Source organism: Monopterus albus, unplaced genomic scaffold (genome assembly GCF_001952655.1).
Source record: "Monopterus albus unplaced genomic scaffold, M_albus_1.0 scaffold25.1, whole genome shotgun sequence".
NCBI classification, from domain to species: Eukaryota; Metazoa; Chordata; class Actinopteri; order Synbranchiformes; family Synbranchidae; genus Monopterus; species Monopterus albus.
This window is the reverse complement of record NW_018127905.1, coordinates 2,140,587-2,168,084: the sequence shown is the minus strand read 5'-3', so window position 1 is coordinate 2,168,084 and position 27,498 is coordinate 2,140,587. Positions and strand designations below refer to the sequence as shown.

Below are 27,498 nucleotides of genomic sequence, written 5' to 3'. Positions count from 1 at the left end.
TACCCATTTATCTTTTGTCAGTTTCTGATTGAAATCCTAACGTTTTCACTTACTACTCTTTTCAAGGGCTTTCAAGCTTTCTGAGTGGGTGGAGTTTGTTCAGTTGTTAGTACATGGCAGAAGTTCTGCACTTGAGTCGTTATGGGGAGGAGATCACAACCTCTGTCTCTCTTCAAGGATGGTGACTGGAGTCCAATGCCAAAGATGCATAAAATGCAATTGAAAGCTCTGTAAATGGATTTTAAAGCTACAGTAAGCAACATTATTCTTTTTTTATATATAGAAACATCTCCCAAAACTTATCTTAATGGGGAGAGTTGCTGTCAAAGGCCCCTGTGACCCCAGACCCATCAAACAGCCTGGCAGCAGTGCAGAGATAGTCCCTTCTAAAAGTAACCGATCAGAGAAGGCCAACATCAGGGGTGGGTGCTCATGGCTGTCAATCAATATACGAATGCACTGTAGGCTGTGTTGACATGGTCGCAAGCTAGCAAGCTACTGATTTCAGTGTTAGCTGAGACAGCTACATGAAAAAGGTCAAGAAATGAGTTTTGAAGAGAAGGAATTAAAAAACCAACACAGTTGGATTTAGATCCTAACATTCGACCAGCAAGGCTTTCAGAGGGAACTACAAACTGACGCTGATTTGCCATTCTTCCTGATGGACTTATATTTTGTGAATTTATTATTTATAGCAGTAAAATAAGGATTCAAACCATTGGCCTTTGTACTTGTAGCCAAATCGTGCCAGAATGTGTCATTTGCACTGCCAGTGTGACTGTAACTGCTGCTGGCTAAGCTAAGGACGTCACTGTGCTGCTACTTTCAGTCATAAGAATCAGCCAGTTATATCCAGGCAAGTTCATACACAAGCCACTGACTGGTCTGCCACTGATGTCAAATCAATGTGTGTCCATGAATTACAGTATTTTGATGTTTGCCAGTTGAATGTGTTGTAGTCTCCTCTAACATGGCCATCTTGCCCCAGGAGTCTGGCTCTCGTCACCTGCTACAGCTGCAGTGATAGTTATGTCTTTTGAACAGCATGTGCCCTATACATGATAGAAAAACTTGAGTGACTGTTTTTGTAACGTAACTGTGCAAAACGGCTGCACAGAACTTTTCTGTGGACATGCGCGACTCACAAACTGTGCTCAGTGTAAATTTGTCATGTCCTCCTGTGGTGTAGTGGAAGCTGCTATATAGTTAGGCTGTGTTTACAGTAGACATGAAGCAGGGCAGTTGGCTCAGTGAGATACATTATTTTAGTGCCCACCAGTTGAATGTTGCATGATAACCTCTCCAAACTGTTTCATGTTGGCAAAAGATCGGGTGGAGCACGGGGCAGAGCAGAGTGAGCAGGGAGAGGGAGGGTTGGGCGGATCAAAGGAGATAGGTTCTAGAGTCTAGCCCTAGATCAATTTTGAACTAATCCTTTTTTAGCTTTAACAAAATTTCTGTCATGCAAAGTTCTTGTATGGCTTCTTGGTACCAAAACTCAAATACTCTATCAGCAGTAGTATCTAAAATTTTAGGTTTTACATTAGACTCTGACAATATTTATATTTATGAGCCTTTTGAACAGTGGTAAAAACTTTTGCTCATAGAGGCTGTCGGACAGCATTTTGAATAACCTAGGTCATTTGAAGTACACTGAGGCCTTAATAATCAGTGTAAAAGACTCAAATGTATCGTAATAAGAACTACACAAGAGGCACAAACTGGAGCACTAGAGGATTTGATAAGGAACCAGAAATGTTCATGTACATAAAAGATAGGTTTGAACCATTAATCCAAATGGGACAGACAGGTCGCTCTCAGGGAAGGAACAGCAGCTGTTATAAGAGCCCACCCCCTTAGCCAAAAAACACACACCCACAACACCTCTACAACAGCATCATCTGCAAACAAGCAAAAAATGAAACAACATACTCAGACTGTACAAGCTGTCTCCATCAGAAGTGTCAGTGGTAAAGTAAAAAACAAAACTACAACATTAATAAAACAGTAATTGTAAGATCAATGCAGGATTCTTCCGGTTGTTTCTCAGAACCCCCACCACCTCTACCACTTAGTATGCCCCGTAGGCAGTGCTATTTGCAGTGATATTTTTTGCCGTCTAAATATTGTGTCATTCCAAGAGGTCTCTGTGCTAAATGCTACAGCATGTCACTTTTTTCTTTTACAAACTAAAAAAAAAAAACAAAACTAAACAATATATTACAGTTCTCACAGCCTGAATCTCCATCCTAGCTCACCTGGTATTAAGCGAGCCTCCAGCGCTCCTCAGCTGCCTCAAGGGTTGAGCTGGGAGTTAAGGAATCCCTTCATTAATGCATCAATCAAACAACCTACAATCTGTTTCCCTCCAGCTTGTGATTACATTATTGATTAGGACTTGTCACTACAATACTAAACTAATTTTATAAAGTCACATAAATTTATTTCACTGTGCCACTTTCTGGTGTGACCAGGAAATAAGGCCTCAGTATGCTTCAAAGTGAGAGCAGCACAGTCTGAAATCCCATGGAGTGAAGTGGATACATCCAACAGTTTTAGTAACTGTAATCAAGCGTACTTTATGCAGCAACTGAGCCAGGTGTGAAGAGATGTGAACATGTCCTAAACTGTAAAACCCTGGCAATGTAAATAGCTGCATTGTACTGTCTCCATTTGCATTATGAATTTTAAAAAAAAGATGTTTTCTGTTTTCATCCTTCATAAAAACTACTTCTGTCACTTTGTGTGCATACTCCAGTGCAGCACGATGAATCCTTTCAAGGAGAGGCCTAGTTCGTTTGAAGCATAATGAGCACTTAATGGTGTGTTCAGAGAGAACATGATGCAAAATTTAGAGAATGTAAATGCATACAAAGTCAATGGAAAATCATAAGCAATCGCAATTAGATTTGCCAAGGGTAGTGCAAATCACTGGCAATGACTTCTGTGCAAATTGAAGGAGTTTCAACTTGGGCAAAAAAATGAATCTGCTTCATAACCTCAAACCTACAGAGACAAGAGGAAAAAGCAGAGAGGCTGGAAGGAAACGACAAGTAGAATCAGAGTTGTGGAATCAGTCAGAGGCAGCGCTGAACACACACATGCCCATACAAACAGCTGGGGTGTTTGCTTCTAGCTAGCTTCTAGCTAATGTCTCTACAGCTGTTACACTGGCTATGTGGGGCAATTCATCACAAACTGTTCAGCATTCAAATTTGCACAAATTAGGTGATTTCTGTAGATTAGGTCTGGGCGACATGGCCAAAAATATTATAACAGTATTTTGTGATATTGACCAATATTGACAATTATCAATATATACATTAATACCATTAATGAGGAAGAAAACACTCAAAATATTTGTTAGACCTCATGGACACACACAGGGTGTTATTAGTTCCAGTAAATATAAACATTGTTTACAAAAAATGCCACAGGTACTTTTAATTTGAATTTTAAGGGTATATTCAGTTTATTGACTAAACTACCATTTGGAACAGTCAGATTTATTGTAACTACCTAATCACTTTACCTTCATTATCATAGCACGCGGTTTTGTTTCGCCGCCACGTACCACTGAACACAGCATTTTAAAAAAGTAAGAATGGAAGCTGAGTGAAGCCACAGAATGGGATTTCCCTGGGTCTTTATCAATAACAGTAATGGCAACTCACTGTTAGCAGGCTGCTGCTTTCCAGGGTCACTTCCTATCATGTACAGAGCATCTATAGTGCTGCACCTGTGTGTGCAGCTAAATCATTCCAAACATTTGGGCTGAGGGAGGTGAGGATGGGGGATGGCCATAAGAGAGACTGAGGAGTAACATGCCCAAAAGGCATTAATCTCTAAGTCATGCCACTCCACTACAGTGTGTTTGTGTGTGTGTGTGCGCGCGCGTGTGTGCACGTTTGCATGCGTGTATGCATGCATGTAGAGATAAGCTCACTGGTATCTAAACCTAATCTTCCACTGCCTCCACTCCACTCAAAATCAACACCAATCTTCCACCATATCTGTTTTCTTTCTGTCTTCTTGGCAGAAAGTAAAAGTTGCCTGTGTCTGTTCTTGTCCCTCCCTCACACACTGGTTGATTTCTTCATTCTGTTGTTTGGTGGGTGTACAGGCCTGAGTGGCAGAGATGATGGGAGGGAACACAGATGGATAAGAAAGGGAGATGTCAGTGTGGATATGGTGGAGGTGATACTTGGGTGATGGGGGGTGAGGGGTCCTTTAACAGCAACCCCCTCCAGACTGCCTGACCGGGGTGCTCTCGATTTTTAAGTTGGGCTTATCACCACCAGCTGTGGCCCCGGGGCCCATACGCTTCTTGATCTCTGCGGCCATGGTCATGAAAGCCTGCTCCACATTGGTGGTGTTTTTGGCGCTCGTCTCCAGGAAGGGGATGGCCAAAGAGTCAGCAAACTCCTGCCAGAAAAGGAGAGGAAGTGAATGGACTTGAAAGACATAAGATTGTGAATGGACTTGAAAGACATAAGATTCTGAAAGATGAATCCCACCTAGCTCAGACTTTTTTTACCTTCCTTCCTTCTGTCCAAAAAAACTACTGAGAGCTTTTAGAACCAAAACAACCAGGCTCAGAAATAGCACTTGTCCAGAGGCTGTTTGGTTCTTTAACTCTTAAATGATGATTATTATTACTAATTTAACTTGCTTATTATTTATAAGAATTGATTTTTTTTAAATATGGGTGTGTGAGCGTATGTGTGTGTGTGTGCAGGTGGATGTGTGTGAAGATGGGTGCATGGGTGTCAAATTATTGGTAGTCTTCTTTTATGTCTTAATTGTACTTGGTACTGTTGGTCATCTGTGCTGTCAGTTGTATTGTCTTGTTTTAAATATGAGCTCAACAAAGTCAAGTTCCAATCAACTATGTTGAAATGGCAAAGAATGGAACTGAATTCTAAAACTTTCTAGTCAACACACAGACCTGGTTACAGAGTTTGAATTCTGTTATAGCATTAGCAAGGGAGAAAACAAGCTTGTATTCACAGCTCTGTACATACTACACTGGATGTCTGTGCACACATATAGACCATGAAATCAAAATCTGTTTAGCAGCTATTTTGATTTCTTTTGAATTATTAAAGAAAAATACCAAACATGCTCCGACTCCAGCTCTTCCAGTTTATTTCTACTCTTTTGCTTCATACCATTTTAAACCAAAGATCTTTGAGGTTTGGGCTGTTAATCAGACAAAACAAGACATTTGAAGGTGCCATCTTGGGGCTTCTGAAACTGTGTTGGACATTGTTCATTAGTCCCCTTTTGCAACCCAAAACACAAGTCAGTAAAACAAGAAAATAATGGACAGAAGAATCTGTATTGATAATCATTAGTTGCGGCCTAGCAAAAACTTGGTGGATGGGTACAGAAAGTATCATTTGGGGTTTTGTGTGCTGTAATTATCGAAATGCCATCTCACTTGCTTGTCAAGACTGACAGAACTGAGAATACTCTTTCCTTCCCATCTTATTCTTTGCTCATTTTAAAATGTTAAGTCTGGGTGTGTTCTATTTTCTGTTCTTGTCAACAAATCCCATGAAGAGTATCATGCATCTCCAAAGCCTGACATATCTTGTACCCCTGTGCCATAAAGCTCCACTCTTGGCCAAAAACTATTAAAATCCCATCAGTTAAAAAAAACGGAAGAGTTCAACTATTAATATTGTAAATCTGTGGGCCATTTTGCAATATTTATATATTTAGTAGGAGCCAATGGACTTGGATATAAGAGCCACAGGCAAGGAAGGGAGTCTGTGTATTCCAGTCATAGCTGCACCTGAACCGTTTGTATCCCACAGTTAGCTAGCTAGCTAACATTTATCAGCTACTTTTTAAGCTTTTACTGTTCTCACTACCATTGCTCCAGTTTTATTTGCACATTTGTAATTTACCAAATGGTCACAAATAGTGTCTGAGGCCTTTACCTCCCTCAACAGTCAGGAGAACCAGGTCTTTATTTGAAAAAGGCTTAAATAATAAATGGCCTTTATTTCTAATTTATCCCTGCTTAGTGGAAGCTCACCATTTTCTCCAAATGGATACACCTACTCTGGATATCTTTGTATGTACAATTCGAGCTATTCCAGCAGTAATTTCAGTTAGAACAACAACAGTTGTCATGCACACCACTGCTACACACCTAGTTTTGCTTCCACTTCCATCAGTGTTAGTCTGTCATCAAGCGCAAAGTGTTAAATTTCTAGTTATGGCCTATTATTTGAGGTATTGGAATTATTAATTTCAAATCGTTATTTGTCCAGGTCAACATTAATAAATTAAAGAAATTATACAAAATGTGCCTCCTTCCAACACTGAACACACTACCTTGGCTGTTGTGTAGTCCACTACTTTCTTAGTGGTGAGGTCACACTTGTTGCCCACCAGAAGCTTGTTGACATTTTCACTGGCATAGCGGTCGATTTCCTGAAGCCACTGCTTGACATTGTTATAGGACTCCTGCACAATGACAAAAACAACACAGTATCAGCACTGTACTAAACACCAGAGCGCCCTGCAGCAGACTTTACAGGTGCTTTTTGTTTTTGTTTTTTTGTGCCAGAGCAGTGGGGGGGGCTACTCAAATGAAGAATACCCTAAAATACAGCTAGAGAAACAGTAAACTATCTTTAACACCCACACAATGTCAAGAAATCCAGTATTAATGCCCTGAAGTAAATACTTTGATTCTGAGGGCTCTAATGTTCACCATTAATGTTACTGTTAAAGGCAACAAGAGGGATGTCATTACAGCCGTTGTTCGACTGTGTGACAGACTTGAAATCATGGTTGGCACTTAATTTTTTAAATCTCAACGAAGACTGAGTGTGTGCTATTTGGTGACCTGGCAAACTTAACTGCTTCTGACCGGGGGCTAGTTGACACCTGAAGAGGACTGTAAAAAAAACTAGGGGTGATGTTTGATGGCGACTTGAGGTTTGAGAAGCAAATCAACTCAGTTGTGAAATCTAGCTTCTTCTACTTGAGGCTGTTAATCAAGGTCAAGTCACTCCTTTCTTTTAATGATTTTGAGATTGCAGTTCATGCTTTTATCACTTCTAGACTTGATTATTGCAATGCTCAATAATATGGTGTTAACCAGTCCTCCCTCACTCGTCTCCAAATGGTGCAAAATGCTGCTGCTCGTCTTCTGACAAGTACTAGGAAATTTGAGCATATAACCCCAGTTCTGGCTTCTCTCCACTGGCTTCCAGTCTGTTTTAGAATTGATCTTAAGTTGCTGATTTTCGTTTTTAAGGCTCTTAATGGTTTGGCACCATCTTACCTCACTGAATTAGTGCATTGGCACAAACCTACAAGGGCCCTCAGATCTTCAAGCCAGTTTCTTTTAGAGGTTCCTATGGCCAGATATAAACGCTGGGCTCCATGTTGCAAGCTAGCAACACAGCAGCAGCACTATGCTTTATGTGTCACTTCTCAGCAGCTAGCGTAACCCCCACGTGGTCAAGATGCATGCTTTATGGTGTAGTGGAAACATCAAGGGGAGCAGCTCAGCACCGCTCCACCACACATGCTTCGGCTCAGCAGGGCTGAAATTCAGCTTTTAGGTGGTGGATACTATAGTGAACGGATAATGTCTACTTTAGTTTCTTTGTCACTGTACACATTAAACAAATGAAGTGCAAAAAATATATATTACATGATAGAAATTGTAATTTGTTGTATTTGACCACTTTGTTTCATTACATTTTGTTCCTGAAATCCACCTCTCTGTTGGGATCAGGATAATCCAGATTTTTTCCATCAAAGATATTCCAATCCTACCAGAAAGATTTGAACACGAACAAAGGTTGATCCAGATCACAAACAAAATCAGATTTCAGTATCTGTTTCGTTCTTCTGAACAATCCATTTTCAAGATTTGATCCAATCCAATAACCAAAACCTGATCAGATTACTTCTGAACAACTGGTCCCTGGTTACAGCCTGTTAAGTTCCTGTGGTGGAAAAACACTACTGGATGTCATTCTGGGAAATAAATTTTGTGAAAAGACAGACCATCCTCACTTTTTTTGTACAGAGATGAGTACTGAGCCTCAAAAAAATTGTGTCCATGACAGTTTGCCACAATGAATCAATATAATACTGTTAAAATGTATCTGGCTGAGAAATCATTCCAGATTGCTGACTCACCTGATCTGTCACATCATATACAACTATGATGCCGTGAGCCCCGCGGTAGTAACTGGAAGTGATGGTACGAAATCTCTCCTGACCTGCAGTGTCCCACTGAGAAATGCACAGGCACACAACATGGGGAGAGAGAAAAATGATTAGAAATCTGTTCTACGGATATTTTATCACAGGCACAAAAAAAAATCTAAATTATCACCTCTCATAACAATTTCCTCAGAGAATTCTGAAAATCAATCAGAATTACAGGAACACATACAGGGCCTCCACTTATCTCCAGGAGTATTTAGACTGATCTATGAAATACATTGTGTAGTGTGCTTTTAATTTTGTGCGTACATACAGTATGAGGCAAAGCTACGTGTTCTTAAAAAAAGTGGATATCTCTGAGGTGGTACAGGCTGTTACCTCAACTAAAACAGGATCCAATTCCAGTTTGGTCTGAATGCAAATGTGCTCACAAACACAGGTGTTTTGAGGACAATGCTTGAATCTTAGCCTTGGCTCAGATGAGGGCTACAGGCTCTGTGTATGTGTAATAGTATGTACTCACAATCTGCAGTTTGATGGTCTTGCCATCAAGCTCAATGGTGCGAATCTTGAAGTCCACTCCAATGGTACTGATGTAGCTCTCTGTGTAGGTGTCATCCTGCAGCAAGGGAGGGAGATAAAGTGAGAAAGGACAAGATGGGGTCAGGCCAACAACAGAATGAGCCAATGCCAAAGGTTTCATCTGGAACAGAGACATTAAGAGGCTAAAAGTAATGGAAAAACATTTTGGGTGCGAGAGAACTACTTACTGCAAAGCGCAGCAAAAGGCAGGACTTTCCTACTCCAGAGTCTCCAATGAGCAGCAGCTTGAACAGATAGTCACTGAAATAAAAACAGTGCAGTTCAGAACAGGGAGGACATGTGATACAAGCTGAATATTTCAAACCTTGACTGATACCAGCCTTTCTCACAGACCAGGCTGGTAGAGATAGCTAAGCAATATTTTATACCTCATTGCTAAGTATAATCAAGTTTTCCTACTTGAACAAATAAACCACTTCCTAAATGTTTTAAGAATGAGTCTGGGTTATTATTATTACAAGTCCAAAAACCTTCTTCCCTCCACCGTGCAAAACCGACGACAAAGTATTGTGAATGCGGTGGCTCTCAGCATTTTGCAACCATAATCCTCTGTATAGTAGCTGAGTGTCATATCAAACCACCAGTCAAAGCTATCATATCATCTGAAATCCACCTGTTTTTCTATAATCACATAATCTATTAAAAGAAACCTTACCAGAACAGTGACCACTTGTACACAGTGTACCAAATATGACAAAAATCACCTCCGTGAAAAATGTTTTTCATTTGTACTTTGAGTTTTTAGTTTGGCTCATGTCCCATACACAAACAATAAAGGGTTTCATGACCTATACTGCAGCCAACAACTAGGAGGTGATCAACTCACAGTGGCTTCACTTCTGGGAGCTGTGAGACTGCCCACGTTTTATATAGTCAATGGCCTGGACCAAGCAAGTCAAAAAGAAAAACTTTTTGATACTCTGTTCATTTTTATGTCATTACAGTCAGTTTCCACAATGTTAAATTGGTTTAAACTGTAACAATCAAATACAAACCTCCACCAAGAAGATCATGTTTTTGGTTCCGTGTGTGTGTGTGTGTGTGTGTTTGCTTGTTGGTTAGCAAGATTACAAACACAAGGCTGGATGGATCATCAGCATACGTAGTACAGATATTGGTGGGGACCAACCATAGATGTGATTAGGTTTTGGCTGAAAAGGGTAAAAGGTCAAGGTCAGAAAAAATAGTTTAAAAAATTCCCATTTTTAGCATGGGGTAAATCTTTAAAAAAAAAAATCCTGTCTCCCTCAAAAGTTATTGAAATCATTTCTTGTTTGAAATTTGACAAATATGTAGCGTGGCAATGTCTCTGATCTAGATTCTGGATCTGATGGCCATTTAAAGTTAACATTGAAAACCCCATTTAACATTTATTTTCTGCCATAACTTGACCTGTAATGAAAAAAGAACCCTGAAATGTTCAGGTAAGATGCACAGTATAACTGCCTATCATACCCTGAAAGATGATCTGGATCCGATCCAGATCAAGGATTTTAGGGCTGTACCCGAGGATTTTGTCATATATATATATAAATAGCCTACACTGTCAGAAAATCAACTTGCATGAATTTCAACCACATTCACATCAGTATTTAAATGCAAAAGAATAACAGGAACATATTGTATTTCTGAGACATGGTTATAGCCTAGATTAGCAACAGGTTTGAGCTTTTCCCGCCAGTTAACCACAGCACATGTTGTTACTGTGCATTTGATAAGTGCCCGGTTGGACTGAGCAATTCCTCTTATTTATAACCCCTCATTGAAATGTGCATTGTTGTTAGCTTCCTTGTCCCATTCAGATGGATACGTGTCACAGGAACAGTTAGTAAATGGCTGTGTGCTGCACTTTAATGGTGTTAGACAAACAAAGTGGACTCTCATAACAGCCTACACAAAACCAGCCACATCGTCACAACAGTCTTCTCTTCTAAAAGTAGACCATGCTGTTTAAAAAAAACTTCTAACAAAGTACAAGCCTCACCTTTATGTGGCTTGTCTTAGTGGGTTTTGTTGTCCTTTTCTCCTCATTCTGCAATTTGCTAAACTGATCCGACCTTAATGTACATCCGTGCTTTGGACAGTGTCACCATTGAAGTGGGTATTCCCACTGACCACAGGGGGAAGCACTGAGCAAATTGCTACTTGGCATACCCAAATGAGGAGAAAATGACAAACTACCAGGTGGGGGTGCCTTCTACTGTACTGCACACTGCCTATTAAAAATATATATATAATAAAATAAAAATAAAGGCTCAACTAGAAGAGTCTCAGTCAACTGGCAGGTCTCGTGACTAAATGACTTGACTATTTGACTATTAGGGGGCAGCCCTTGATTTTAGACATGTTTTGTTGTTCTGGATCTTATTTTTCATAAGGGACCTACAGTATCTGCTTGAGCAAATGTTGTGCCCCCACCATAGAAGGCAGTTGGGGCTGCACAACATGTGGCTAAAATCAATGTAATGTCCATTTATGCAAACATTACACTCTGTGTAGCTTAAAGTCTATTTTAATTATGGATATGGATCGGGTCTTATGTTACTGGGTTGGGTTGAGTCCAGATTTCATTTAGAAATAATTACAAATAATGGGTTGGGTCCAATACGGAGCTCTGCAGCTGTGGGGGTGGGTGCAGGTTTTCAATACTGGACACATGCAGGAGTTTGGGGATGGGTACTGTGTGTTTGAAACAGTCTGACTTTAGTCCCCGTACCTAACCTACAGTAATGACACCTAAACAAACCCCTATTGAGAGGAATATGAACATGTTTTTCTGTTGAGGTTTGATGGTCACTACTACAGTTTGCTCCCAAGGTTCTCCCAAAGTGGTAGAACAACATCCCCCACCCAATCACAGAGAGAAAAACATTTACCAATGCTAGCGCTATTCTTGTGTCATAGGAAAAGGAGACTCGTTGTGTGTCACAGGCTGAAACTCAATCAACTGACATCATGAATGCAACAGCACTGTTGCAATCAGCCCAGTTCACATTTCTGTGTTGATACAAATCAATGCTGAGGGCCACCAGGACTGGTCAGCCAGTTATTATTTTTTGCAGCACACAATCCAAAGCCAATCATAAGTGCATTGCCTTATATATTCTTAACATGAGTGCTATGACACAAAGGTAAACAGAACCACAGTGTGGCAGCACTAATAGTTTTTACAGTTAGTAAGCAGTTTATTTGAAACTATTCAATACTAGTGCCAAAAATGTTAATGTTTTACTTTAAAGATTATCAGGATTTCCTACAAAAAACATTTTTCATTTAACAAAACAAGACAAAGTGTTAAACATAAAAATAAGGTATCCAATAAGTCCTAAACAAAACAGCCTAAAATGGCAAAATTATGATGACACCAACTTTCAGTACTTGGTGCTAATGACACATTTTGTTCAGTACCAAAAAGTCAATAAGCAGGTCAAATACAAAATGTACAACACAGTGTTGCAGGCTAACAAAGATTTACTATGTACTGTGTGGGACAGGTGGATATGGAACCTAAAAACGTAAGCCCTGAAGACACAAGATACACAACACTGCTGGTTTCATCAATATGTTAAAGGGACAGGTGTCTGTCAGTCAGACATATGGCGCTTTCATGTTAATGTTCCTCATAACTTTATTCATACTTACCCACTACCATGACAAAGAGAGCCACAGTATATGTGCAAGGTTGGACAGTATATTATGTCACATATAATGTAAGAAGCCAGAGTTTTCTTACTACAGTACAACATGATGGATAAACCTGTGTGTTCCAGGAGGTTTGTTTTCTCATGGTTTTGCTGTTTAGGGCATTTGCCAAAACAATCATGTTTTCTGGTGACCTAAGCAACTCACAAAGACGCACAAGAGACATGTGCAGATTCACTGGCAATCAAGAGTGGCAGGCCCACTATCATGGATGCATTATCTAGGACAGCACATTACAAAATGGTCCCTATTCCTCTTCCACATATGCCATAAAAAAAAATTCTATTCCAGTTTTGCTTCCATGTTGCGGGAATCACTGTGTTTCACCCGCTGCCCCAGCCCACACACTCCTCACCTCACAGACTTCACAATAGGATGATGTCACAAAAGGCCTGTTTTCTAGGCTGTGGGAAAGTTTTACAAATCTAACATTTTTAAGCATTAAAAAAAATCATAATATAAAGAGTGATAACTGACCAGGTTTGCAGTTTTAAGAGCCTCTTTTATCATCACGGTCTACAAAGAAAATGCTTTTAGGTCCCCAAGTGGATTTTGCATTGCAGTACCAAGAGTGCCACCAGGAAAAATTGGGAAAGTTGCAGATGTAGATGTTAATAAGCTGTTATTAAATGGACTGTGGCTCAGATGTTCACAAGATCGAGTGATTCATTAGAGAGGGGTGCCCTGATTAACTTAAGGATGAGCTTAAAATATAAAGCAAGTCAATATGGAGGGGCATAAATACTAGTAAAACGGCAGTGGTCATAATAAATATCTATTACTACTATAAAAAGTTTTGCTATAATGCGATTATTTGTGAGCAAAATAATAAAGCCACTGTTACACCCTGTATACCCACTAGAAAGTGGCACCAAGCCTTTTACGATAGATAGACAGCCCTAATCAAGTGTATTTTCAATGTCCACTAAGATTAATGGTAGGCAATATTAAGGCATATTTAACCACAGACAAGATCGTTCAACGGTTTGTGTAAACATAAAGGGATATTAAGACTGTCTGTTAAGGGTGTGGAGGAGTTAGCTAAGCTAGTTAGACAGGGTTCTATATGGATTCAAAGGAAAGCTTCTGCTGCTGGCTCTAGGACAGCCACAGACAACAGTGTGCCTATTACCACCACGGAAGGATTCGGTGACAGGCGGGTGTCCTTTAACTTCAGGGACGCAAGTCAGCCGACAAGCATCTGCTACCTGCCGTATCACCTGACGCTAGCCCCGACACGCACCGCTGAGAGAAGCCAGCTTAGTATTTTAATCTGTGAAATTACACTACGTTAGCAGGTACAACAGTACTCAGTATCAGGATCTTTCACGAATGATGGGGAAACATGTTTAAACTCGGAACCAACCTGTTGTTTGATCTACAAATGCAATAAAACTGTTGTTTTTAGTGTTGTACTAAATTATGTATTTATGGTATTCACATGTGCCCAAAAAGAGGCCAACTTAAACGTATATCTCTGGATGAAAAGCACAACTGGCTAGGTTGTTTACCAAGGCTAAAGGTCAGCCATCACATCTGTTACTTCACTCCATGTAACGTTACTGTCAACCTAACGCCATGCGTTTCTATTCTGGTTTAGTTAACGTTACACTGAACTAGGGCAGCGGTTCGTATGAACGTGTTTACTCTCGTAGATTGTTAATTTATTTGTTCCATGAAAGGTCGCATGTCATAGCCGACATGGTGAGGCACGAGCAAGCTATCAGCTGACGTTCAAAGAAAACGCGTCAGCGAGAAGAAAAAGCCGTCCGCGCCCTGTTCACAAGAACCAGTTAGCTGAGGTTTGCCAATACATGTAAGCTAACAGCAGCCAAAGTGGCCTAGCATTATTTACATAAGGTTACACTATAAACCACATACTATATAGTTATGTTCTCTATGCTAACGGAACACCCCATAGACCGCTTTACAATTTAGCGTTTTAGTGTAATACTCACTATTCAGGATTCATTGTTTCACTCTGGATGTGTTTTTCTTTCGGTGACTCGACTCTTCCTTCCTACTCCGGCAAAAAAGATGACTTGTAGGTCCGGGTATCCGAGGAACTTAGATGGCTGCTGTATCGTCTCCGTTACTGCCTCCTGCTCGTTGCACACTATGCGACTTTTACTGTTTCATATATCCTCAATTCTAGCGTACATATCCTCGTTTTCTGCGCTTAGGCTGGTATATTTTAATCCCTTTTACCTGTCTTTCTGTGTCCGTTGCTTGCTAGAGGTTCAAAATGGCTGCGCAGGTGCGGTAGTGACGTGGCACTACATGCAAAATAGGAAAACTATAGAATTACAGAAATACTGGGATTTGTAGTTTATTATTAAAGCAACTACAAAATAAACAAAACAACCTACAGAGTAGCCAGACGTTAGAATTAATGTAAGGCCGGGGTCAGATTAAGCATGAAAGACTTAGGATGAATATTAGGTTCGGATTAAGACAACAGGAAACATAAATATGGGGAAACGGTCTTTTAATCTAAAAGGACACATTCAATCCAAAAGCACATACTCATAAAAATGTTCAGTCAAGTAAAATGTTAACATTAGATGATATGGAAAATATTACTGTAATCATATAAACAAAGGTTAACTCAATATACAAATGCTTGGATATATTTAATACCACACAATAAGTACTGTCAAATCTCACTCTGCAACAAATATTTATTTAATACAATTTGAGTTATTATTCCACAATACTCTAAAACTGTAAGTCACTAGAAATGCAAGAGTCCAACTATATGTCTGTGCACATCTGTGGAAGACAGGCTAAATAAATGTTGAGTGATTTTTTTTTTTAAAGTGCTTGTAGGTCAAAATTACGTTGCACACAGTTGGTAGTAACATTACATTTATGAAATATTAAGTCTTAATTAGCAAGATACAAGCCAAAAGTTTTTTTTTAAATGACTTATTGACCTGGGTGGACCAAAACATGTGATGCTTAAATGATACTGTGATACTAAGAGGGATTTATTAAATATTATGGCACATAACTCATCCAGTGAGAAAACATTTTATTTGTAGATAATATTAGAGAATAACTGTTTGCCAAACAAGAAAAATCAATTGGAATTATAACCATTATTCATCTTACAAATTTATGAAAGAAAATCTTTTTAATAATCTTAAATATTTGGAAGGTACAGCTCTTTTAGTGATTGAGATGCAGGAAAGCACAAAGACATTCAATTCCAGGTGCACTCCAGGAGGTCTCTGAAGATAACACAGGTCTTGTTGAACTATCTACTGTGAAACTTGATCATTGCCAATTATATTGATGCCAGAAACAAAATTTTGTCTACTCCTCATTTAAATTTAAAAGTCAGCAATCATATTAATTATTAATTTTGACCCAAATTTTAACTTTATAAGTCAAAATGTTGATTTATTATATCATAATTTTGACTAATCTCATATTTTTGATGTAGTCCATTATAATTTTCACTTAGTATTGATATTTTGCCTTTTTATGTTTTTTTCTGACAAAAATACATGGGTCCATTTTTATGTCACAGATTGTTTTCTTGAAAAGATATACAAAACAACAACAACAAAAAGAAACAATGAAATGTTTTAAAAGTGCATTAAAATGTTTTTGTTTCTATCACTTTTTTAGTGATTATAATCCTCATTGGCCGCTGTGCTAGTAATATACTTAAGGTAGCCATCCTCTACTTCCACATCCTCATCTCTGGCTGCTGCAGCAGCACCCACAGGAGTAGGCTGGTAGACATTTTCCCATCTTCCCCTAGAATCTGTCTGTGACTCCAGACAGCCAGCTGCAGCAGCGAGCTCCAGGCCCTGGTTGATGTAACTGGCCTCCTGGCTGGCCTCCAGGACTGGCAGCTCTGACAGAAGACCTTTCAGTGCCTCACCCAGTTCCCTGAAGCCAGGCCTCCGGTTCGACTCCTTATCCCAGCAGCTCTGCATGACTTCATAACTGTGTTTGGGGTGAGATGCAGGAAGGAGAGGCAAAAGGGTAGGGTGAGTTGTAATTAAACATACTGTATGCATACAAAAAGATACCCTATAGCACTGGCAAAACAAAGCAATGTGAGTGACCCTCCTTTACTGATTTCACCTCTTTCCAACCAGAGATATTCCTATGAAATTATTTTGCCAAAATCTTTTAGAAGTCTGAAAAGGTGAACCTACAGTGTTTAGTTTTTCATGCAAAACCAGCTATTAGGTAAAAGTCAGACAAAAATAGCATAATTATGTGAGAAGGAGATACTATATGTTTTTGGCTGTCTTCATATTTATCTTATGACCTGTTTGGGGTCCTGATACAAAAGAAACTATAATAACACACTTCTATTCACCTTTGTTTTATAGGGGTGGAGGCAGAAATCTCTGAGACAGTATATATTGAGCAAGCCAAAAAACTCATGAAAGAATACCATTAGAAGGAAGATTAAGAAATGTGTTGCTGCTGTTGTTGTTTACTGTATACTAGAGCTTACTATATATTTTCTCAGATATGTACCAGAGGGCTGTTTCATAAAGCCCAACAAATTAGGCTTTTGCAGTAAAGATTACCAGTACAACCACACGTTTGTCAATATATCAGGCTTATTTTCAGCAAAGCATGTTTCATAAAAAAAGGTTTAAATAGTGTATGTTTCACCAAAGTTAACGATAGAAAGTCTGCTTTTGGATAGGATGGGTCGCTGACTGAGACTGACCTCAGGCTAACTAGTGTTACAGTCAGTCTGTCAGAACGAAACACATTTGCTGCCACGTTTCCTGAGCAGAGGAACTCACAGTTTCTGGTCACAGTCCTCAGGTGGTTTGAGCCTGTGTCCAGATAGGAGCAGATCCAGCAGCTCGTGGTTATGGACTCCAGGATAAGGGGTCCTACCCCGGGACACAATCTCCCACATAGTCACCCCGAATGACCACTGAGTGAACAAGAATGCATGAAATTAGAGTTTAACATACTCAGTGTACAAATACAGACATTCAGTAAATGGTAGGATCAAGAAAACAGGTTCTAATCTCAACTTTTAAGACTGACAGTAATGTAGCTGTCTGAATAGAGGTCAAAACCTTTCCATGACAGATTGAACACTCCACAGAAGACTGAGCTCACCACATCACTTTTGGTGGTGTAGACAGATTCAGACAGGCTTTCTATGGCCATCCACTTGATTGGCACACGGATAGCTACTTTCTGACGATAATAATTGCTGCTGTAGATTTTCTTGGACAGGCCAAAGTCAGCCACAGACACCCTAAGGTCATCACCCAACCTGTGGATAACAAGAACTGCATAGTCAGCACAGGTAAGGCACTGTTCTCTAGACTCAGATCAAGGAAAATGATGACACAATGTTTTCTTTTTTGTCCCAACACACACACACACACACACACACACAAGCCTGAGGCCCACAATCTGTATCTTTCAAACTTTAAGCAGCTTCCTTCCGAGAAACAAGCTATAGCTGAATACCAATAGCTGAGGACAGAGACACAGTGATATATGAACAAGGAGGCCTTGATTTCCAGCTCCCCCTGTTCTAATGTTTCCTCCTCTGTGTCTCCCTCTGATGGACTCACATGCAGTTGCGTGCAGCCAAGTCCCTGTGCAAAAAGCCTTGTGAGCTCAGATAGTCCATCCCTGCAGCAATGTCAATCATGAAGCGCAGGAGACTCTGATGGGGCACAAACTGGAAGAGAGGGTACAGGGTTTGTATTTTGAATATACAAACATCGCCCGTCACCATCTTTAATACAATTAATGGTTATGGTGTAGCTCTCATCGATTGCCATGTTCACTAAAATACAGTTTACTCCTGCTGTTTAAAACAAGCATCTAAAATATTGGATAACAGACTTTAAATGGCAGATGAAAGAAATAGGAGCTAGGCTACAGTGTGTGATTCTGCAGAGTTGCTGAATAATGTCCATTTGTCTTCTATTCACATGCTCATTTAGTCTATCAATTAGTTGACAAAGACTGTAATAGATTTTGTCAGTCTCTCTTTTCAAGGTAACTTTTTGTTTAACTTTATCTCATTTTTGTCAGAAAAATGTGATCAGCAAATACATTTTGTCAAAAGAAATGTTGCAAAAAGAGTTTTCTTGACTTATTGGCAGCTGATTGTAAACCAGGATTTGCATATGAAACCCCAAAAAAAAGCAATACAGGTCTAAAACCCTATTAGGACGCCCTACAAGCTACAATATTCATCACACCCCTCAGTACAAATGCACCAATCTCACTACAGTGTTGTGTATACAACAGCTGTGTGAAAAAACTGTCCCCTCATTAATTTTGACAGCAGTGCCATCCAGAAAGGTCCGAATACAAACTGTATCAGCACTTGTGACAGGCAAAATTCTACAGTGTACCTTGCAATTGTCAAGAAAGTGGCCTGTGAGCATGATTACTTCTCAGAGATATAAAACCCTGTTTGATAATACGACAGACTGCTGTGCAGCATTTTGGTGTCTGATCAGCCATAAAACTCACACGTAACTCAAATGATCCAGCTTGTGTTGAACTCTTTAACTAGTTTTTTTTCTGAACTCCAAGTTATTCATTGAAATGTTCATATTATTCTGATTATGAAAAACTGATCATCTGGTTCTGAGGGTTGTGGAATGGGACCGAAATGAAAGAGGTTGATTTTTAAGTCGAAATAAATGTGATCAGTAAATTCTATGATTTTAATATTTATTGTGGTCACATGGAAAATTTGGCCAGCAGTGTCTTCAACTTCCAAGTCCAAATTCAGTCAGTGCTCAAGTCCAAGTTTGAGCCATCAATGCTTAAATTGAAGCTGAGTCTTAACTCCTGGAAATCAGGACGTGAGTCAGACTCAAGTCTGTTTCCTTGACTGAAGTAGTACTACAACACTGCCTGGAGGTGGTGCTAAATGAGCATCTGACTTGTAGTTATACAGCTGTCATGTTTACAAGCTGATTTTCTGACTACTCATGTTACCTGCCCTGTTGGACTTTAGGAGTTACTTGGGTACACTTTTATGACAGAAAGGATATACTGTAAAACCACAGATTGACAATAGTTCAATTTTCTTTATACTGTTCTTGTGTCTACAGTATCTCTCTATGTAAACATGTGCTGACATGCATACAGTAATAAGCCCCATTTATGTTAATGCATGCACTGACTGCATCTCACCATGGGAATATCACCATAGCGTGTAGCAATGAGGAAGCGGCGCAGGTCACCATGTTTCATGTAAGGCAGGATGACCATGGGTAGAGGCAGAGGAGAATCATGCTCCCTCTGTAATGTGACCCCTGCAGGATAAGCACATACATGTCTTTCACAAGGTTGCTGCTGCAGTGCAGATGACAAGGTAGTAAAAAACGACCTTTACAGTGCCTCTAGAACCAGACAGGCACTGTATCAGATTTACTGTCATTTCCCCAAACCTGAATGACAGCTCTGGTGGCAAACAACACTGGGTTAGAAAATTTAATTACTGTTAAGTGATTTAATAGTGTTAAGAAGTTCTGATTTCTTGAATTGTTTGAAAATTCAAAGTTTTTAGTTATGGTATTAGAAGAGACATATGAAGGGATCACCAGTGCATAACTGTTGATGTTGATTATGGATACACATCTAATTAAACAATATAATACAATGTCCATGTCCTCTACACTGTAAAAATCCAATAAATGTTTTTTAATGGTAATATGTAATTTTAACATACAGGTTTTTTCCTTTTAATTAAAAATATCTTGTGTATTTAAAAGTTTTTTCATGTTAAAAAAAAAACAACCTTTAAAGCCCAGGAATTTTCCCTTTATAAAAATTATAAAACAGATAAATATATTGGGAACAAAATACTACTTTTTCATTTGACACAAAAACTTGTGCTGTTTCCAGTGGCTTTGTTAGATACTAAATGTAGAAACTGAATTCAAACTAACCTTCATCTTGGTTTGCATATTTTTTTATTATTATGAAAAATATCAACCTACACTTAATTTAATTTGTATTACAGACACATGAATTGGTTTGTCAATCTGGAAAAAAATGAGGAACTGAAGAGTTTTAACTCTCACACAATGCATGCTGGGAGGTCTGCTGGTTCAAATTTTGAAACAGTAAATGGTAATTATTATGCAATTTTAAGTATTTTAAGTCTTTTTATGTGAGAAAGGGAAATCGTTAAAAAAAAGCAAGCTTTAGGGTAATCCACAGCTACAGGATTTTTTGTTATTTTAATTTTAGCATGTAATTTCACAGTATGTTTTTGTAATTTAATACCATTTGTATGAAATTCTGTAAAACTATGAACCCTCCTCCTGTGTAAAACATTTTCTGATCTGACAATCCTATCATAAGTTACCTAAACTGTTGTCATTTCTACTGAGATTCTGCAGCATCTGTGCAGCTTTCTGCCATTTTCAGCTCATTGTTACAGCAGGGTTTACTTCTATACACAAGTGATCAGCATAACATGGCTTATAGGATACAGCAGACTGTAAAGGTATAGAAAACAGTGGACAGAGTCGTCAGTTAGGTGATATATCTTACCGAGTAGTTGGACCACATTTTCATGGTCAAAGTTCTTCATGATCTCTGCCTCTTTCAAAAACTCATGCAAGTCTTCCTGGCTATGGATTCCAACTAGATGTGTAAGACAGAAAAAAATGACAAAATCACAAAATATAAAGAGCTGTGACAGAGTGTGGACAGTCAGATTGTACACACCTCTCATGGTCTTGACAGCCACCCTGATGTCCGCACCTTCCTCTGGAGTAAATATCCCTTCATACACGGAGCCAAACTCTCCTGTAGAAGAGGAAAGAAGGCTGAATATGATCACTCACTGTCAGGAATGGATTACTGAATGAGCCTATCGAGTACAAGCCCAGGGGCCCAAGGGTTTGTGACCTCTGGTTGAAGCAACCATTAAGATGTTTTGTTAGAGAATTAACCAAATGACTAGAAAGAGACACAAAACTACTACAGGTATGCAAAACAATAAATAGTCACAGAATGATTGCAAAGAGACAAAATGACCACAAAGACTCAAAACAACTACAAAGAAGCACAAAAATACTAAAGAGACAAACAAAATGACCATAAATCAATGCAAAATAACCATAATGAGATGCATAACAGACAAAATGATAACAAAAAGGTGCAAAATGACCACAGACTCAAAACAACTCTAAGAAAACTCACAAGCACCACACATAGAAACAAAACACAGAAAAGCACAGAGTTCCAAAAATACTACAAAGACACACAAAACTATTTCAGACACAAAATGACTATAGAGTGAAAAATGGCCACTGCTATGTTGTTTGTAGTCATTTTGTGTCTGTAATAGTTTTGTGTGTTCGTCCATGCTCACTCTCACTTCCAAACAGCACATAATTGTGGCTTATTTATAACCCCAGATGAACTGAAAGCTGACTGATGGATAGCCAAAGATTGCATTAGAACTTATTCATTCATTTTCAAAGATTTTAATTCTAATTTAGAGTTTATAACAGAATACTGAAAAGCAATTGTTCACCATTGGTCCAGTCTCAAGGTCCAGATTTCAAGGTCCACACATAAGCTAAATTAACACACATTTCATCATGTACATCACTCCTGTGTGCACATCTCACTGATGATTTTGCTCAAAAACCCGTTTTTAAAGTGGCTGTAGCAAGGCGTTACATTATTGACTCGCCTTAGCCTTCGTGCCAACTGATTTCCAGAGCTGGGGAGTAGTGCACTACATGTAATTAATTAAACTAATAACTATTATTGGATTATTGAATTAGGCCCATTATTTAGACCAGTGCTCAAGCTGTTCGTACTGTCTAAAAAGGTGCAAGTTGTTTTAGTTAAGGTTGTATGAGTCAGATGTAACAGATGTACCACATGTACATTGCCAGTTTGATCTTTTTTTTAACTAAGTAGTTTGAATGTTTTTCCTAAGTAGCTTTAGTTAACCAAACTAGATTCCTCTCTGGAGCAGTTTTGCTGTAGTTCAGCTTCTTCTAGTGTGAAGTAACTTTGGCTACCAGAGCAGCTTCCCCAATGCTGGTAATTTCAGAGACTTACTAAACTATTCCTCGAGTGTGGGGGCACCTTTAATCACTATACAGCAGGAAATTTCAAAATGAATGTTCTGTGCCAGAAATTTGTTGCATTTTGAAATAAAGTGTTTTTTGCAACAAACACAATTCATTTACAGTAGTCTACATTCAGAATGGACCCATGATCCACATTAGGACCACAGCCCACCAGTTGGGAACCACTTACCTACTGTACCTGACTCTAATGAGAGTTAGCAAAACCCTGTGTTATGAGACTAAGCCAGGATTATTGATGCTGACTCACGAACTGACCTTTGCCAAGCTCTTTACCAAGGGTCAACTTGTTTCTCTCTACCAGTACCTCCTTCAGACTTGCCTGCAGCCCACTACTGAGACCCTCCAACAGCTGGGCCACCCCCTCCATCACTGGAACACAAAGAAAATCTAAAGGATTCACTTTTCAAATGCCATCAAATGAGGAATAACATGCATGCTGAAACTTAAGCACCCTTACAAATATGCTTTATTGACAGCATTTCATCTAAGGCGGGCCACCATCTAATACCCATATAAACAAAAGGTGTGCAATTTAAGGATGTTTTACAATATCATTAAGTTAGAAAAACACAGAGAAGTGTCAGAAAGTATCAGCATCTACTCATTGTCTACAGATTTTTCAGTAAAATCCCATCCAGTGGGACACTAATGTATTTTAAAGTTAATCTCAGGAAGAGCTGGTCATTCTTTTGGACCTTTATTTGAAAATGAAGGAAGTGGTTAAATATGTTTCAGCTATTCTGAAAAGATGTTAAAACCAGAACCAATAGGATGACAGAAGAGCAAAAGCCCTCTGGAATTTGACACTTACTGCTACTCTGCTGGGGTGCAGCCTCCACCGCCGTTGGGCGCCGGTAGGTGGATTCAACATTTAATGGCAAAAGCTCAACCTCTTGGTCAGACCTGTAGGAAAGTTATAATTGTAATAATTTTAAACACAAATTTGTCATTAAACTTGAATTATCATTCCTTGTGTACTAAATGAGTTCCCAGACATGGAATACATGGGAAAATAAAGAACAGTTCTTGTTACATTCCAGTCACTGGAAAATAGATGTAAATGTCCTAAGATTTTTTTTTCTGGGATCTTTCTCTAAAGCACCACAGACAGAAGCAATGATGTGTTTTATGTTATTACTTTAGAGCAAATTCAAGAATAGATTCTCAACAGAAAATCCAAGTAGTTGTTGGAGAAACTGAGACTAGAAAATGGAAGAAGGTCACTTTACCTGAGTTTAGTGTAGTTTCGGTGCAGGAAACATACAGCAGGGGTGATTACAGCTATGAGTAGGAGGCTGCCAATTAAAATACAAACTGTCACCCATATGGGGAAGAAACTCGAGTGCTTAGGAGATGTTTTTATTTTATCCTCAGATATGTTTAAGTCTGGAATCACAGTGATCACCACAGGAGGACCCTTCCCTGTAAGAAAAAAGAAACATTTTATATGGCTCAGAAATAATTTAAAGTACAATAAATTTGACTGTGTTAACTTTAAAGATGCACTTGGTGCCCAGTGGTGCTCCCAAAACCTTAAAGCTGCATTAATAAATATTTTTACATTAATGATTTTTTTTTTTATTGTTCCACTGTCAATAAAGGAGAGACCAAAAATCCAAAAACCAACTAAGACAGACAAATAATTCACACAGTAAAAACCAAAAATCAGTCCTGAGAACCTACAATCTTCCATATTGTTATTTCCCACCATACAAGCTGTCACTTTTCTAGTCAGGCTTACTTACATCTATGAATAGTAATAGTGGCAGTGGATGAAAGTGGCACCTCCTGTAGGCTGGATATGTTATTCAGGGCTTGCAGTGACAGTTTATAGTTCTGCTGTGGGTTTAGTCCCATGATGCTCACTGATGTGCTGATCAGCCCTGATGAGTCAGGCAGGAAACTCACATCATCCCCACATGGCTCCCACTGATTGCGAGTCTCTGTTTCTTTTTCACACTTAATATTATAAAACACTTCCCGTCTGCCTCCCTTGTCAAGAGGAGGATCCCACATCACTGTCAGCACTGAATCATTATGATGGGCTGTTAGATTCACAGGGGCAGAGGGCGGCTCTGTGGAGTACAGGACAAGGAAGCAAAAACATGCTTAGACAGCAAAATCCTGTCAGTATGTGTCAATAGGATCCAATGAGATGAATGTATACAAGTAGAAGGTAGACAACCACTATAGTATTAATGAATTTCACATGCAGTATGTATATAAACAATCTGCATCATATCCCTGAGAGCAGAAATAGGCAACAATGACAGAGCCAGTAGGATGACACCTGAGGATTTCCAATAAACCCAATCAGTGCCTTACTGGTGCAGCCGAGGTCAGTGGGATCAGTTGGCAGGCGGCTAAATCCCTGTAGACAGTCACACCTCTCTGACCCTTCCCCAGGTGTCCTGGTATTTGCTGGGCACAGCTGGCATCCTCCACTCTCATTGGCTGGTTTGTAGTAGCCGACCTGACATGCTGGTGAAATAGAAATAGTGACTGTTTCCTTCCTACCACTGATACTTTTTCAATGTGGTTGTAATACTTTCTTGATTTTAAGCTTTTTTAAATCAAAAACTCTTTAGTTTTACTTGCACTAGTTGACCCAAATCAGTGGTATTAATATTTGAATGTTCAAAAACTCTGATATGGGTGGCTGTGGCTCATGAGGTAGGGCAGTCGTCTCCTGACCAGCAAGTTGGTGGTTCGACTCCCGGTCTCCCCGCATGCCTAAGTGTCCCTGAGCAAGACACTGAACCCCGAATTGCTCCTGGTGGCTTGACTAGCGCCGGTGCATGGCAGCTTGTCGTCATCAGTGTGTGAATGTTGTGTGTGAATGGTGTATCATCTCTGTAAAGCGCTTTGGCCAGTGCAACACACTGTGAGAAAGCGCTATATAAAATACAGTCCATTTACCATTTTACCATATTAACACATTAGTTGATGGTCTTTTTAGAGACCCATGAACTAAATTAAACCAGTTAGTGGATATGTTTCCAAAGGCAACTTATTTTTAAGTGACCTCAAACATATGCGTGTCATTTCCTGTTGCTTTTTGGAAGGGATACAATATATACCAATACTCATATATTTGTAAAAGCCTAATGTTGTCCAGTATAAAGGAATTACTAGGGATTAGCAGCAAATATTTTGCCCTAGGTCCCTGTTACAGCATCCGAAAAATGTCTAGTTTGCACTCAAGATTTGGAACAATCTGATTCTCATCTTGGGTCATCTCATCTCAATCTATGAATAACGCCATGTTCAAGGCCCTAAAATAACAAAATTGTCAGAATGTTATTGCTTTAGCAAAGCTTTGTTTTCAAATAGAGAAAATATGAACATGCAGATGAGCTGTTGAGCAATGCTCAGGATGTCAAAAACTAAAATTAAAGCAAATTGAGAAGGAAGAGGCTTATGGGAAAATGGGATGTGAAAGTCATGAGTTGTGTTTTGTTAAGTATTACAGTACATAGACACAGAGTATTTTCAAGAATGATTCAGCCAGGATACTGTGAAGTGTTTGCACCAGCAACTTGGTACAAAACAAAACCGTTTGTGCAGTATGACTGTTGCTGTACCTTGTCCCTCAGTAAGGTGCATCTTTCAGCTATCTGCTGCAATACTGTAGCAACACCTGTAGCAGTTTATATGCAAACAAGATTGTAACTGATTGGTTTTGCTACATTTTGTCATTTTTCTCATCCTTTAGTTATAGCCTGTGGAGCATCCTCCATCCTTTAGAAGAACAGGGCACACTGGAGTAACATACCGCCACTATTTTTGACATTCTGCACAAAAACATACAAAGATAAAAACTAGGACTGTGAGAATACATGAGAATGGGACAAACAGATGGAGAACCCAAAAACATGGCTTTGTTTTTTAAGCTGTTATATAAAATATGTGGTGAAGTAACTGTGAAAAGTAAAACAAGTGAAATATCATCATGTCTGCATACCTTGACAGGTGTCATCCATGACCTGATGCCCAGGTTCACACGCACATCCCCCCTGCACTGGACTCCACACTCCATCCAACCCACACTCTGTAACAGGTGGAGAAACCTCCACAGCTCCCTTCACACAGGAACCAATCAGAGGCCCGGACCCAGCCCCAGTCTTTGCAAATGAGGCCAGATGAGCCACAATGGCAGGGCACCTCCTGTAATACAATCTGATGGATGTTATGAAGGCACATGTTTCTGAGTAGGAGAAGGCGAGCTGGAAGCCTCTGCGACTGACTGAGCCTAGGCTTAGAGCCAGGCTGCGGTTCAGGTAGCTGAATATTTGACTTAAATTGGCTGTTACAGGAAATGGCTTGGAGGTCTGGAGGTCCAGAACTATCTGTCTATTCTGAAATCTTGTGATGGGTGTGTCTGTGTCAAAAAGGTGAGCTTGTAGTGGGCTGAGCTGACCAGATGACTCCTCCTCCTGGGCAAATGCAATATCCATCAGCAGATAGCGGGCTTCTTTACGCTCCATCCACTGACTCAAAATGGTTCTTCTTCTTCTTCCTCCTTTACAAGCTTGGAGCACAGGCACTGGACTCTCTGTACCAATTCTCAGCGAAATCTCATCCCACTGGAGTACCATAAAAGAAGCAAAATTACATCAGTGAAAAGCCGGTGTACATTAAATGATATGTGGGGCTCAGGGCAAAACTGAGCTGTAGGTCACTACTGCCCGCCCTATTTCTCCCACTCTCTGTGTATGAATTAACCAACAATTAACAATCACAAGCACAAGATAAACTGAATAAAGGCAGTAAAGTTAAATTTTCACCCAGGCCCCTCTGTGACATGGGGCCAGGTATTAATAACAGTGGCTTCCTTCCCGCTGCTTGTATTGTGCCAATCTTAATATACAGCGAGTGATTTGGCCCTTTG

At 39.5% G+C, this 27,498-nt stretch overlaps 2 protein-coding genes across 2 annotated transcripts; both read right to left on the bottom strand.

Moving 5' to 3' along the window:
• Window positions 1–3,868: 3,868 nt before the first annotated feature.
• On the bottom strand, window positions 3,869–14,779 carry rab1ba (zRAB1B, member RAS oncogene family a). The gene is made up of 6 exons (XM_020594978.1): window positions 14,469–14,779; window positions 8,976–9,048; window positions 8,729–8,824; window positions 8,176–8,271; window positions 6,349–6,480; window positions 3,869–4,425 (listed from the first exon to the last, which is right to left on the bottom strand). Exons 1-6 carry the CDS (start codon window positions 14,480–14,482, stop codon window positions 4,231–4,233), a joined length of 606 nt encoding a protein of 201 aa, XP_020450634.1. The 5' UTR covers window positions 14,483–14,779; the 3' UTR covers window positions 3,869–4,230.
• Window positions 14,780–14,887: 108 nt separating this feature from the next.
• LOC109957217 (tyrosine-protein kinase receptor TYRO3-like) lies at window positions 14,888–27,402 on the bottom strand. The gene is made up of 13 exons (XM_020594923.1): window positions 26,572–27,402; window positions 24,933–25,088; window positions 24,353–24,682; window positions 23,837–24,029; window positions 23,419–23,510; window positions 22,863–22,976; window positions 21,223–21,303; window positions 21,046–21,138; window positions 19,678–19,799; window positions 18,090–18,199; window positions 17,623–17,782; window positions 17,295–17,431; window positions 14,888–16,470 (listed from the first exon to the last, which is right to left on the bottom strand). Exons 1-13 carry the CDS (start codon window positions 27,203–27,205, stop codon window positions 16,143–16,145), a joined length of 2,550 nt encoding a protein of 849 aa, XP_020450579.1. The 5' UTR covers window positions 27,206–27,402; the 3' UTR covers window positions 14,888–16,142.
• Window positions 27,403–27,498: the final 96 nt, after the last annotated feature.

Bases quoted from the DNA above. Each gene is read 5' to 3' on its own strand.
- LOC109957217 (XM_020594923.1), bottom strand. From the start codon at position 27,205: ATGGTACTCCAGTGGGATGAGATTTCGCTGAGAATTGGTACAGAGAGT. The intron at 18,200-19,677 runs GTGAGATGCAGT...CCTCTCTTCCAG, and splicing joins GCTATGGTGATATTCCCATG to TTTGTGCCCCATCAGAGTCT. The intron at 16,471-17,294 runs GTGAGTTCCTCT...CCCCAAACACAG, and splicing joins GAGGACTGTGACCAGAAACT to TTATGAAGTCATGCAGAGCT.
- rab1ba (XM_020594978.1), bottom strand. The intron at 6,481-8,175 runs GTGAGTCAGCAA...GTCATTGTGCAG, and splicing joins TATATGATGTGACAGATCAG to GAGTCCTATAACAATGTCAA. The intron at 4,426-6,348 runs GTAGTGTGTTCA...CTTTTCTGGCAG, and splicing joins TGGACTACACAACAGCCAAG to GAGTTTGCTGACTCTTTGGC.